Here is a 14,052-nt window from a genome sequence, read left to right as displayed (position 1 = left end):
ATATGAAGAACGAAGGTCACTGAAGTACTGGAATATTTTGTGTGTCTTCACACTTCTGTTTTCTGCTTCCTTCACCAACATCTGGCACAGTATGACCTTTAACTTTTGCACTGTTGAACTCGTAGTCGTCATCCTTTACCAGTTTGTTTTCTTTCTCCCACTGACATGTTCATGTTTGGCCCCCTGTCTGAATGCTCTGCATTAAGATCTCTCCTGGTCTTTACCACGCTCACTTGGATTGCGAAGTTGCATTGTCGAAATAAAATGTTGCAGAAAGTAGGGTTCTCAGTCGGCATGATTATGAACTGTGTTATGCCTGTGAGTCTTGTGATTAACGGCAGGTCTTGGAAGTCGTTAGCTTGGGATTGGTCCTGAGCATGTGTTCCTTTTGTTTCTTTCAGGGCCTTGGACGACGAGAACAGGAAAGGTCGCAGAGATGAAGATGGAGAGATTGACCTGAAGGTGCTACTTCTCCCCCTTGTCCTTAGAAATCATTGGAATTATTATCTCGAAGGATACTGAACTGAAAGTCTTAATCTACTTCACCTTAGGGATTTTCCTTAAATTATATTTACATAGATGGATTGATGGTAATGTCTATACCCTTTGTAACGGGCGGCAGCTTGCGCCACCTAGCCTAACATTTCGTCATCCCTACTATTTAAAATTTGTATAAAATTTGTATAAAATTTGTTCTAACGCAACCCTCTAAGGCTATCACAATTGGGCGAGCCGTGCTAAACCTCTCCCCCCCCCCCCCCCCCCCCGCTTTTAAAGCATTTCCATTGCTTATTTTTACCTGTATTTTTACGCCCCCCTAGATCTTTTCCACCAACCTTCCAATCTCCTCTTGGTTGCCGCAACTCTTTCCCTATCCATTCGTCCATCCATGTCTGCAAATCCCAGTGCCCCCTCCAAATCCGTAGTCATCCCCCCGTCCCCCCCCCCCGGGGGGGGGGGGTGGAACGAAGTTTCGTGCATCTTAAAATTACATGTTCCGTGGTTTCCCTTTCGCGGTTGCATATGTCGCATATAGTGTCTATACCTTGGTATTTAGTCGCATATGTTTTCGTTCTTAGCACCTCCGTTCTAACTTCAAACAGCAATGAGCTCCCCAATGAAGTATCATAGAACTGTTCCTTTACTCCCTTTTCTACTGATATGCTCTGATCGGCCCCATCTCTTTGAATGTATTTAGATCTCAGCTTGCGGGTCTGGTTTGTCCACTTAGTGTTTAGACTTTTCATATATAGATACTTGTAGACTTCCGCTGCCCACCGTGTATCCTCAATTTCAGCCAGTCTTTGTTCAAATTTTACTTTACTGATCGCTTCTCTACCCTCGAAAGATGCCCAACCCATATCCCCCTGTACTCCCTCATTTGGTGTATTCCCATGTGCCCCCAATGCCAACCTACCCACACTCCTTTGCTGAATCTCTAAACCTGCCTGGATTTCTGACCTCATACACAATACCGAATTTCCAAATGACAGTCCTGGCTCCATGACTCCCTTCCATACACCATTAACGACCTCCTATCTATTATAGTTCCAGAGTGCCCTGTGTTTCATGATAGCTGAATCTTGTTTCCCCTTCTTTATTACAATATCTTCATGTTCTTTCAGATACTTTTTTTCCTCGCTTAGCCATACTCCCGCATATTTATACTTTTCTATGTGTTCTACCACTGTGTCCTGTATCTCCAGGGGTTCCCCCTTCTCGTGGTTGGAAACAAATATACTCGACTTGTCCCTTCTGAATTTTAGGCCTAAACTGTCCTCTTCCCTGCAGCGAATCCTAATCGGTTCCTGTAATGTTTTGCGACTTTCTGATACGAGTACAATGTCGTCTGCATACATTAACCCTGGCAATACTTGATTTACTTTATGTCCTTCCTTCATGTAAGTCAGGTCAAAACCTAGGTGGCACTGCACTAATCTTTTTTCCATCTCACTGAGGTATATCATAGAACTGAAAACTTGAGTCAAAGTCGGCAGCTGTAATGGTAAATATAGTGGATATACTGTTTACAACTTAATTTTTACGAACCACTGCCATTTTTTTGGCCATGCAGACAAATTGGGCAAAATGTTGACACTTCAGAAGTAGTATTGAGACTCTCCACTCACTTCAGAATTAATGTAAACACGTAAAAACATATGTGATTATATGTGTAGGTTCTATCATTACCATATTTGAAATAAAAAAGGCATGAGCCAGAATGCATGCCTGGCAGAGAACTTCCTTTTAATTACTTCACTGACATTTCCTGTTAAACTGTAGTTGATTCATATTTTACCCGGATGTATCTGCGATTCCTTAATAGTAACGGCTAAAATCACAGTTGAATTTCCTGACGCAAAAACCGACTGCTGTCATCTGCGACCTTGCATTACTGAGCTTCAGGCAGGCCGAGGGACATGATGGAGCTTGTCTTTGTACGTGCCAGTGCTTTCAAGTCACAGAATAAAGAAAAGACCGGGCTTGATGTCAACACCTCTTGTATTGAGAAGAGGTTTTCGGGAGAAACCGTGCCACTCGCAAAGCTTTGCCACTTCACTTCTCTTTTTTTTTACAACAGAGCTGTTAAGGTCTAGTTTCTCCAGTATCCTGTCCACGGGCAAACAAATGTTGACACGAAACTCCGGACAGCTACCGCCATTTATAAGTGATAGCGGCAACTTTTCCAGCCTTTTCGCTCGGCGGCGTCCCTGAGGTCGTCCTAGACGTCGTCTGAGAGGTTGTCCTCGAAGTTGTCTTCGAAGTTGTCCTTGAGGTCGTCCTCGAGGTCGTCCTAGGAGTCGTCCAAGAAGTCGTCCTTGAGGTCGTCCTAGACGTCATCCTCTAGAATCGTCCTAGACGTAAAGATAACAGCTTTGCTGGTCCTCCATCTTCACGTGAAGTGGAAGGGCTCTACATTTTGTTTTTCTTGTAACATTGGTGATGACAGTCACGAGCAGTTGTGCTCTAAAAGCGCTTGGACTGGACTACTAAATAGTAGGAGCCTGTCACTGCAAGCCATTCATTCTTCCCCTGGAAAGTAAACCTTAGTGGGCAAAGGCAATGCGAGTTCTAATACATGTTTCATCCTTCCGAAGAACGATACTAAGATGGTTGAACAAATGCTTGCACTTGGTGAAAGAGCTGTGCCACTTTTTCTATCTTCCGTCTGGAGAAATTTAGTACCCTAAAAATGTTCCAAACTCTAGCTTGGATGAAAATAGTGAAATGTTGAGCCCATGATAAACGAGTTTCTTTCACTATGTACCATGCATCGTATTATTCTAGGTGAAGGTGTTTTCACAAATGACATTAAAACCAGAAATACTCGCTGGTTGCACCTCGTAAGCATTTTTACCATGGCATCATTTTCCTGAGTGAGGAAGAGGGGCCTCTGCAGTGAGAGGCAAGTGGTAGAGGGGTACTGGTGCTTTCTAACCACACTGTGTGAATTCATGTTTCATCTGATAACTAGGGTTTCCTGTATATAAACCCCAAAACTAACCCCTGAGCCAGTTTTTTCAAAATCGGGGGAAGCCAAAAAAACCTATTCAAATTGGTGCGGTTTTTCAATAAGAAAAACCCTAGTCTCACAGGAAGAAATCTTCACCTACGGCTTTATTTTGTATTGATCCAAAACACAGCCCTCACTGAACCCTGGATGCTGGAGAGTCCTATGCCTGTGTCCTGTTTTTCGCAGCTAGGCCCCGGCAAACGCCAATTTATTGTCTAGCACCACAAATTGACACCGACAGGCATTGAATCTGAGGGGAGAAAGTAAACCTCGAAAGAACACCCCCAAATTAGAAGAAAAGCTCCTTTTCATGAGTCTAAAGGACAATTTTTTTTTTTTTTTTTAACCAAAATAGAAGCATTATTTAAATGTGAAGTGAATTGTCACAAGGGCTCTTCCTTTGTGCTGACTAAACTAATGTGAAATTTTGGTTCTCACAGGGGCCGCAGGTAGCATGTAGTCACCCCAGCTACACATTTTTTACATGTAAAGAGTGAAATAGCAGTAGTACTGCTGAACTACTAACTGAACTCTTTTAGAAATAGCACGCTTGGGTTAAAGGCAGCCAGAAAACCTAGAATTGGGGGCATTCATTTTCTTTTCACTGTTGACATGAAAATAAAAGGTTTACGTTGTCCTTGATCTGGAACCTTTGTTGACCCCTCTCTTTCTTTCCTGTCTTTTTAAGTGACTGTTGCTAATCCCCAGAGGAGTCAGTCTGAACGTCCTCTCCCAATCCTTTTAAGGTTCAACACCACATTAATGAGGGAGGCCAGTTAGGATTTGGATTCGTGTCCTAAGCATTGCTGGCCCATATGTCATGAAACAGTGCCTTACTATAGGGTCTGCTCTACATCTGTAGTATTCTGGGGTTGTATTCCCCTAGCAGAATTTCTGAGCTTCTATTTCTGTTCTAAAAGCTCTCCACTTTTTTCAATGGCAACATGGCTATACCAAAGTGGCCGACTATTGCTCTGATCTTTACAGAGACTTTATATTTGACCACGTAAAAATGACCACTAAGACACTTTGGCAAGAAGATTCAGCTTGCAACCTCCACGTTTTATTCCGTCTTGAAACTTGCTCGTGGCTTGTATCTCGCACATTTCCAGCATGTGTGTTTTTGGCAGATTCGTTAGCAATGCATGCATGTACATGTTTCCATTGTGTGAGGTTCCCAATATTCACATTTCCAATACACACGTTTCCAAAATGTGCGTTTCCAGCGGGTGCATTTCCGACATGCGTGTTTTCAGTGTGCACATTTCCAGCAGGTAAATGCCCATTTCGGGTATATACGAAGGTCCCGAAATGCACAATTCCAACACAATTGTTTCCAGTATGCACATTTGCAGTGCACACATTTCCAACGCGTGAGCAAACCTTCCCTGGCTGCATTTCAGGGGATGCCGATGTCGAAGCTGCAGGACATCAAGAAGGCCATGGAGATCCTGAACCTGAATGTGATGCACGACGGGCCTGCCAAGACGCCCGAGGAGGCCATGCTCAAGCACTACCAGTTCTGGAACACCCAGCCAGTGCCACGCATCGGTGCATAAGCCCTTTGAAACTTTCCTTGGCTAGGCGTTTGGCATTTTGTGAAGCCCTAAAGTGTGGCTGCGGGGCTCGACAGTGATTGGTTAATAGGGAGGTCATGTTACCAGGGGGGGGGGGGAGTGGGTTAGAAGATTTCGGAAAATTGCCAGGTTTATGTTTTCAAGTGCACATATGCCACGTGTCGAAGTACTTGAACACACTCAAAGTGAGCCTCTTACGAATAACGGGCCCCGTCTGGGGAGTTGTCTGCGAACTACGAATGGAGAACAGCCTAACATGCCTCCAGCCGTTGGGACCATACCTCGGCAAACCTCACTCATGAGGGCCCTCACTCACCCTCACTCACCCTCATCTTCACAGGTGAGGTGAGGGCGGTGAGGGCCGTGAGGGCCGTGAGGGCCGTGAGGGCCGTGAGGGCGGTGAGGGCCATGGGTGCGTAAGGGCGTGAGGGCCATGAGTGCGTGAGTGGTGTGAGGGGTGTGAGAGGCGTGAGAGGCGTGAGGGCCGTGAGGGCGGTGAGTGCGTGAGGCCCCCTTCAGATCGAGCATCTTTCTCAGCAATTTTGGTGTTAATGGCGGGTTGTTCTCTAGCTTTCCCTAGATCGACACGAATTGTTGAGATCGGGTCCGGCTCGAAATAAGCAAGCAACTCGGAGCAATTCGAATGCGTTTCAAGCGGCTGCATCCAATCAGGGACGCAAAATTTTCACGTGATACCTCGTGCCGGTGATGATGACACCGAATGACTTGGTTCTGGTTTGAAATCGATCGTTTTTTTGGAATTAAACTGTTTCAGAAAGGTGCATTAGTATTCTTAACGAGGTTTAAATGCATAAAAACACGTTTATAACGCGTAATTGTGTCTGAATAGTGCAAGAAAAATAAAATTTTATGATGACGATGGCAAATTGCAGCAATTGGTTGCTGCGTGTGATTGCGGGCGGCTTGTGTTGCTGGTGTTGCGACGTAAAGTTTCTGGGCGAAATTTCCCCATCTGAAGCTGGCCCGAGTGGCGTGAGGGCCATGAGTGCGCGAGGGGCGTGAGGGGTGTGAGCCGCACGGGCGGTGAGGGGCGTGAGGGCGGTGAGTGGCGTGAGGGCGGTGAGTGAGTGAGAGGCGTGAGGGCGGTTAGGTTCAGTGCGGGTGAGTGAAGGGCTGAAGGTGAGTGTGACTGTGAGGGTGAGGGAGAGTGAGGGGCTGAAGGTGAGTGTAGCTGTGAGGGTGAGGGTGAGTGAGGGGCTTAGGTGAGTGTGGCTGTGAGGGTGAGTGAGGGCGACCTAAAATGCCGACCTCTGGTTGGGACACATTAGCATCGTCCTGTTGAATGGTTTTTTTTTGCTTTTGATGCCCCATACCACTGATCTCTATGACAATTGCTGTATCGTGCCCGCTCTGCGAATGCGGCCACTGGCGGCCATCTTTTTGGTAGGTTATATCACCTCTAGCCAAGGTAAAGCTGCTGCAGCCACTATCATCCGTCCATGGCACACAGCATTGTGGCAGTTGTGGTGGCAGGCAGCCATCAAAATAGCGTGGGTGATATTTCGTTCTTGATTGAAATTGTTTGACGAAACATATCTTTGAAACCCGGTGGGAACGGTAGCCATATTTTTGAGGACCCGGTGACAGTTTCATGAAATCACAGCACCGGGGAAAAGCAGCACAGCACACATAGAAAGTCGCATCAAAAGAAACATTGAAAGCAGATGCCGGTATGAAGTCTGCTTTTGATGCGAGCTGCGCTGCTTTCCCCCGGTGCTGTGCTTTCATAGAATTTTCGCGGGGCCCTCAAAGATGAGGCTACCGTTCACTCCGGGTTCCAAGAATCTGCTTCGTCGAACAACTTCAATCAAGCACGAAATATCACCCACGATACAGTGTACTAGATCCACGGCTATTTTATGGCAGCCTGCCGTCATTGCGCTGTCCGCCATAATATTATGATGGGTAGAGATAATATAACTCTACCAAAAAGATGGCCGATTGTGGCCGCATTCCTGTCCATAGGCGGAGCTGGTCAAACATGATCCAGCAAATAGACATAGGGATTAGTGCCCCATACTAACGACACTCAAAAAAGAATCATCAAAAAAGATGAAATTCATGCAGAGATAGGTGCTGCATATGTTGGTCGTGCGGGACAATGACAACCAACCAGAAAATCAATTTTGTGGATCTAATGCCAGAAAATTATATGCAGTCTGAGGAACCAAAGTGGGAAAGAAAGCAAGAAAGGACGCATATCCTGCTGGATCCTTTTGAACCTTTGCGACGAATGTAGAGACATAAACTGGGTGTTTCTCTCAAAATGGCAGTTTTGCAATTTTTTGATCTTTGACTAAGAAACTACTTGTCAGATTACACTAAAACTTCTACTTCTTATAGTAAAACATCTTGCCAACACTTTGAACCTAAAAGTTTCTCAAATTCTACATTATGAAGTTAAAAAAAACTAAAATAAAAAGTTCCCCTCTTATGGCTTATGACACGTAAGAACAATATCTCTTTGTTGCATGCTGCATGTTCAAACTTTTTTTTTTTTAAGGTTCAGTTTAAAGCCAGTAACATGTAGAAGATGTATCAAATTAAATGGGCATCCTATTTTTTGTTGCTTAGAAAAGGTACATTAAAGACTGAAACTCAACCTAAATTTGACACTCAGTTATTAAAAATATATAAAAAAATGCTTTAGCAAAAAGGACACTGAAATTTAATCCCAAAAGTGTAACCATTGAATACATAAAGTTTTAGGATAAAATATGCATTAGCTTTCGAGGTACAAAATTCAAACCCTCGAAATGGCAACAACAGGGAGCAAGGCAACAAGGCGTGAAGTTGGGCTAGTTGGTTTAATGCAAACTTGGAAACAGCGCAAAAAAGACAAGGGACAAGAACGAGAAATGAAAGAACACAATGCGGAAATAGCATTGTATTTGTTCACTTCTTGTTCTTGTCCCTTGTCTTTTTTGCACTGTTTTCAAGTTTGCATTAGGAGGCAAGGCCCTGGGAGAAAGTGTACATGTGCGCAGAAGCTCACTGGAAAAAGGCTCCGTTGAACTCGTGGTTAGAAAGACTGTTGGACCCACTGTCGAGCTTGAGGTTCGAGGTAGGGCTAAAAGATGACTCTGATGTTGACCCTGGGATGGGCCCGTTATTGATTCGTTAAAAGCCGCGCAGCCTTTCAAGTTTGCAGAGTACCGTAGCCTTCGGTAGAACGTATTAAATTCGTCCTTCCTTTTTCTGCTTACCTGGGCACGATAGACTAAATAATAATGGGACCGTTATTTTCATTCTGAAATGGTTCCGAGGTTGTTTTAAACTGCTAACCAGGTTCCACTTTGGAACGGTCAATGTCGCACAATAAAAATGTCAGGAGGACGCTTCAGCTGCGCCTTTAAGCGTAGAACGCAATAGCTAAACATATGAGCCACCACTCGTTCCCTAGCTGTGCAAGCATGTCTGCGTGGCCTAGAGCGTGTCTGACTCGCAACCAAAGGGGTTGGAATCCCGCTTAAAATTCTTCAAATTGTTTCTTTAAGGCAAATGAATTATATTATAAAGTGAAATCATTGGAGACAAGAGGCGACTTTTAATTCGCATCACATGTCGTCTTTTAAGCACTTTCATTCCACGCGTAACGTCACGTGAACGTTGTGGGCTGTTCGGAATTCTTGCGCGAGGTCATGTGGCTGCGACGCCATGAGCCCATCAACCAATCCTAGATTTTCCGGTCCCACCGACGTTGACACCAACTTTTCTGCGAGACGAGCTCTTTAAAGCTATTGTTTTAAAGTATCCTCAAAATTAATGTTGCTCTTAAAATGTTTCTGGTTGTCCTATAGTTTTCGGGTTTTTGAATTTCTTCGCAGACCTGCAAGATTTTTCCAGTCTTTTCATTTTAAAGTACCTGTAGGGCTTTATGTAGGGAGAGGCAAATGCATTAGAAGAAATTCGAACCATTAAAATTACGAGAGAAAAAATAGTAACTAGAGGTTGCAATGTGTTTAGGAAAGTAGCAAGTGCAGCTCTGAAGCAAGATGATTCCTGAATGGTGGCAATTTTATATTAAATTGAGAATTTCATTGAGCAACAGATCAATTAACCTCCCGCCATATTGGGTGGGACCAGCTGAACGTAAGCAGGAAGGATAAAGAAGGAAAAGCCAAATTGCCGCTTAACCAGCAACTATTTTAATGAAGAACTTGTTCCTCTTTCTTTTCTGCTTGATCAATTGATGGCATCTACTATTTTCATTACTTCCTCCTAGTACTCCTAATCAACAAGAAGGTTGGTTCCCGGCAGGAACATCTTCTTTTCCCGTCGTGCGAGGTAGCTGAAGGGGAACTAACACGGTTGTCCCCACTTTCTCTGCAAGAGCCTCCAACATCTCACGCGTGAGCTGGTTTCTGCGGTGTCCTGGGACGCCAACATTCTCGAGGTCGGCCTTGCACTGGCATTCTCGACAATGGACAGCTAGGTGTCCTGCTTCTGTCAGATTTTTTAGGTTAGCCGCGTGTTCGATCGTCGACGCGTCAAACCGCTTGTCTCACGTAGCAACGCCTACACATTGACGGAACGTCGTAAGCCTCCTTTTTCCCATACGGGACGTCCTTTTTCCCGCGATTGGTGGAACAAAGATTTTCTCGGTTGGGTCGCGCTTCGTTGAGCGAAAGCGATTGTCGAGCACGTCTTGGGGGCCATCGGCGCCTACCCACTCGAGTGCCGTGTGCAGACGAGAAGCTGAGCACCAACGACGTGAACGAGCCGATCGAGTCGGACAAGACGGCCGACGAGATCCGGGAGCAGCCGTACTCGCTGCCCGGGGACTTTGCCTGGGACACGCTGGACATCAACGACCCGGCCATCGTGAGTCGTCTGCTCTGCGACTTCCTTCGGCACTCTTCCGTCGGAACTGCTTGCGGGAATTGTCGGAGCAGCGGCAGGAACCCAAGTTGTTGAGGGTCTGCCGACATTGTTGACATACTGTAGTCACTCGCAGAATGAGAATGGCAGGGTGCGTCTGAAACGCCCGACCTCCAGCATGCACTCCATGCTTTCCGCACTACTTTGTCTGCGTGCTTGAGGTGCATGAGACGTTCAAGGGTAGCAAGCTCATGTCAGAGGCGGGGCAACTGAAAGGGGCGATGAAACAATTTTTGTACTTTCAGTAAGTACCGCTTAGAATTATACCTCAAAATTCGTAACCTATGAAACACGCGTTAGTTTTTTCTTTTCTTTTCTTTTTACACAATGGCAGTTGCAAAAAAATTTGAGAGAAGTGAGCATCGTTTGCCACTTCAACTCGCAGCGAGAACACAAGTGGCCACGTTATCGTATGCTACCCATGTTTCTCCTAGCCACATGCCGGGGTTGGGAAAGCACGGAGCATGCGCCAAGTTCCACTCATCGTTAAGGTTCGGTTGTTCCCGTTGTCGCGGCCATTAGGCGCGAGCCACTACCCGAATGCCCGTCGAGATTGCTAGATCAAATGTTCACGCGGTGCTCGCGCCCAGCGTACGAGGCGCATCTAAGTGTCGTCGCCGCGAGGATAACGAAGCTTGATATCGAAATTCTTCAGGTCGCATTGTTGGCAACGTGATCCCCACAGCTCGTCAACAATGTGATCCCCACAGCTCGTGGGGATCACATTGTTGCGAAGGAGAGAATGAAAGAGAATGTTTGCTTCCGTACCCGAAATTACGCAAGGACAAAGAAGCTTCACGGTCTGTGGCATTGACTGTGAGTATACTTGAGTCCCACTAGTGCCAATAAGCTTGTGTAAAGTGAGAAAGTGTCCTTCTCAATATCGTTGCATGGCCCCTCGAAAGCTCCTCCCTGCTGTTCTCACCTTGCGAGTGACTTCAACGGTTGTTGACGGAGTGTTGCCAAAACTTTCACGCATAGTTTTGAAAGGCCTCTGCTATTCTCTGTTGCAGGCTAGGAAAGCCAGGACAGGCCACGATTGCTACTGTGCTCCCTCCACTTCCTTCAGCATTGGCTGTGTTAAAATAAAAAAAAAAAAAAAGCTTTGTAAAAAAAAAAAAATTGGGTTGTGGGTTCGGATTGTGGGCCTCAACGGGCGACTTGTCTCTCAGCTGTAGACGAGCAATCTAGTTAGTGCAGTACAACCGCAAGCCTGGGGTCTTTAACGTGCACCCCGCAGTAGTGATGCACGACTGCACGCCGGAACGATGCTCATCTAGATCGAAACGGGCAGGGGTGGGGATTGAACCCAGGATCCCTAGGTTCTGCAGCGCGAGCTTTTGCTCCACGTGCTCCGAGCTGGTGTGCGCTGCACCTGGAAGGCTTTGTAGGATGAGCTGCTGCTGCTCTTCTTTACTTTCGACAGACTAAAGATAGCGCGAAATTTGTGAGAAGGAACTTGGGGTGGCCGACAGGTTTATCTGTAGTACATCGTAGGGTGGGACGAAGTATGGGCCTCAGGAGTTCACCTACTCGAGGGAGCTGCATCCTACTGCGGATGAGGTTTCGTTACGAAAGAAAGGTGCCTTCACTTCATTTGACGCTGGAAATATTACCTACGCCCGTTCCTGTAAATGACTTTATTCTTTTAAGCTCAATATTTTGCGTCTTGGAAATATTCCGCAAACACAAAATTTCGGTGGGTTTATTTTTTCTAGATAAAGTTTTTGCAATATTTATAGTGTCTAAAAAGTCGCAAAGATGAAGTCCTCTACCATATGTTTATTTTTGAGTCAAGTAGCATTCCGATGTGAACTGGGGTTTCCAGTCGGGTGCTTCTGTCTACAAAAACCTGACACTGTTTTAGGGAATATGAATAGCGCCTCGTCTCTTGCATTGGGAGTATTTATTTTTTCGGACCCCGTTGCGAAGCTCTTCAAGAGTGGTGGGGTGTTGAGTAACTCATGCTCAATGGGCGAACCTTTTCCTTTGACTGCTCCAGTGTTTACCCGCGATGTTGCGGAATTATATATAGATATATATATATTTTTTAATATTTGCAAAGGGAAGCGACGCGAGTACGAAAATTTTTAACCTTGTGGTCTCGCTCGGAACATGTCTTTCATTTCTGTGTGAGAGGGGAGTGCAGGCGAGCTTGTGTGTTTTTGAGCCTCGCTTCCTTGTGCAGCTGAAGGAGCTGTACCAGCTGCTGAACGAGAACTACGTCGAGGACGATGACAACATGTTTCGCTTCGACTATGCCCCGGAGTTTCTGAAGTGGTGAGACAGCGCTCTTTTCATTTTTTTTTTTTCGAACGCTAAAGTATCTACGAGTGCCACCTACTTCAAGTTTGTCGCTCAGTTTGTGATCCACCAAGCGGGTGGCATGCATCTGTTATATTCCTACCTCCGTCGTGCATATGGGGGTAATGCGCCCATCCAGTGTGCTAGGATATATTAGCTTCTGAAAAGCAAATGCAGTTATCGAGGGCCATATTACGTTAATATACGCGTTACGCTTATGTCTCTCTGGTCACCAGCACGGCGATATGTGTTAGCAGTATGGGTTGGTGATGCATTGCAGATTCATCAACAGTTGCGACGAGTGCAAACACCGCATATAAAAATGGTGGCTTGGGATAGCTTTTTTTTAGCGGTGCAAAATGTCTGAAATGCTTCGAGATCATCCGCCTGTTCTTTGATGTTGGCAGTCTTTGCGGGTTTGCCAGGCCTAGTAAACTCAGTGAGCCGAATCTGACAGTTTATAAAGCAGATTGTCTTCTCACACTGCATACTTTGCATCATTTTAATGCAAAACGCTCAATCTTCCCAGTGCAGGTTACAAAGTTTGGCGAAACTCTACTGAGTCAATACGTCGCAGGTTTTGCGCGTCAAACTCCACGTGTCAAGAGCCGATTTTGTGAAATCTTGGTTTCGCTAAACTGTGGCGCGTTGAAAAGGTGCATAGTGTGAATAAGCCTTAAAGGGGCCCTGCAATCATATTTAAGCGTCTACCTTTTTCGCGGTTTCCACGTCTCTTGGGGTTCGGCCAAGCCGGCGGGCACGGAGAGAGTAACTAAATATCAGTGCGTCATATTTTAACCGGACAACGCGGAAACCTCCTCCACCGACGGGGGCGACCCGCAATACCGAAAGCGCGCAAAATGTGACGTCTTTGGTCCTGGGCTTGCCACTGGTCAAAGCCGCTAAAAGCTTGTTTTTTAGTCGAGATACAAAACATAAGTGTCGCGAACCGTTTCAATTATATATGAAAGTACTTTTTGTTCACTATTTTAGATCAGAAAAGAAACAAATGCAGTTTAGAAAGTACGGAAACAAGAAATGACCCGTCGACATACCCGCCACCAAGCGGCGGAAAAAACGGCGCATACTAGAAAGAACTAGTGGGATGAGGCTACGACGAACGAGGAGCGTAGAAAGGTCCCGGATGTACACGGCGGTGCTGCGGTCGTATACCGGCTCGAGAATCCGACCGGTTCCGAGCGTTCCGAAGGCCTTCGGCGCGGGCCCTGCTGGCGATTTGGCCATTTGTCGGTGTGTCAGCTTCCGAAGTGGCTCCCGTTCTAACTGATCTTTACCCCGTGTTTGCTGTCGTTTATGGCCAATGAAGTGTTACGCCGAATTAGTGTTTAGTCGCGCTGCAAATCCAATGCGAGCTGCCCTGGCGGCCCGCTTCATACAGCCTATCCAACACATGCTTTAGTGCCGCCCTCTCAAGCCGTCGACACGGAGTGCGGCAGCCATGAGCGCTCGATGAGCTCACTATTCCTCCTCTAGTTCACGGCCACTAAAGCCAGGACCTACGACGTCATGAAGGAGGTTATTTTTTGCTTGTTTTTGTAATTCTAATTTGCCTATAACTTTTAAAATAAAGCGAAATTTGAGAAAAGAAAATTTTGATTAAGTTACTACGTTCAGTACGCTCAGGTTCGGTGCAAATTATAAACCAGTCAAAAAGTCATTGCAGGGCCCCTTTAAAAGACACGTGCAAAGGAAAAAAACATTTTTTTTAACAGCCTAGATGGAAAAAGAATGTTA

General features: G+C 45.8%; 1 protein-coding gene across 1 annotated transcript in view; it reads left to right on the top strand.

Annotated features, from left to right (window-relative positions):
* The window catches only part of LOC8029077 (glycylpeptide N-tetradecanoyltransferase 2), a 47,856-nt gene that overhangs the window by 1,277 nt on the left and 32,527 nt on the right, over window positions 1-14,052 (top strand). The window contains exons 2-5 of the mRNA XM_029979147.4: window positions 402-462; window positions 4,918-5,065; window positions 9,803-9,936; window positions 12,182-12,273. Of these exons, the coding sequence (XP_029835007.1) occupies window positions 402-462; window positions 4,918-5,065; window positions 9,803-9,936; window positions 12,182-12,273 (435 nt within the window). The remainder of the gene's footprint in view (window positions 1-401; window positions 463-4,917; window positions 5,066-9,802; window positions 9,937-12,181; window positions 12,274-14,052) is intronic.

The sequence above is a fragment of the Ixodes scapularis genome, unplaced genomic scaffold (assembly GCF_016920785.2).
Source record: "Ixodes scapularis isolate PalLabHiFi unplaced genomic scaffold, ASM1692078v2 PGA_scaffold43__4_contigs__length_2004386, whole genome shotgun sequence".
Taxonomy (NCBI): domain Eukaryota; kingdom Metazoa; phylum Arthropoda; class Arachnida; order Ixodida; family Ixodidae; genus Ixodes; species Ixodes scapularis.
The sequence above is the reverse complement of the archived record's forward strand: the minus strand, read 5'-3'. Positions and strand labels throughout refer to the sequence as shown.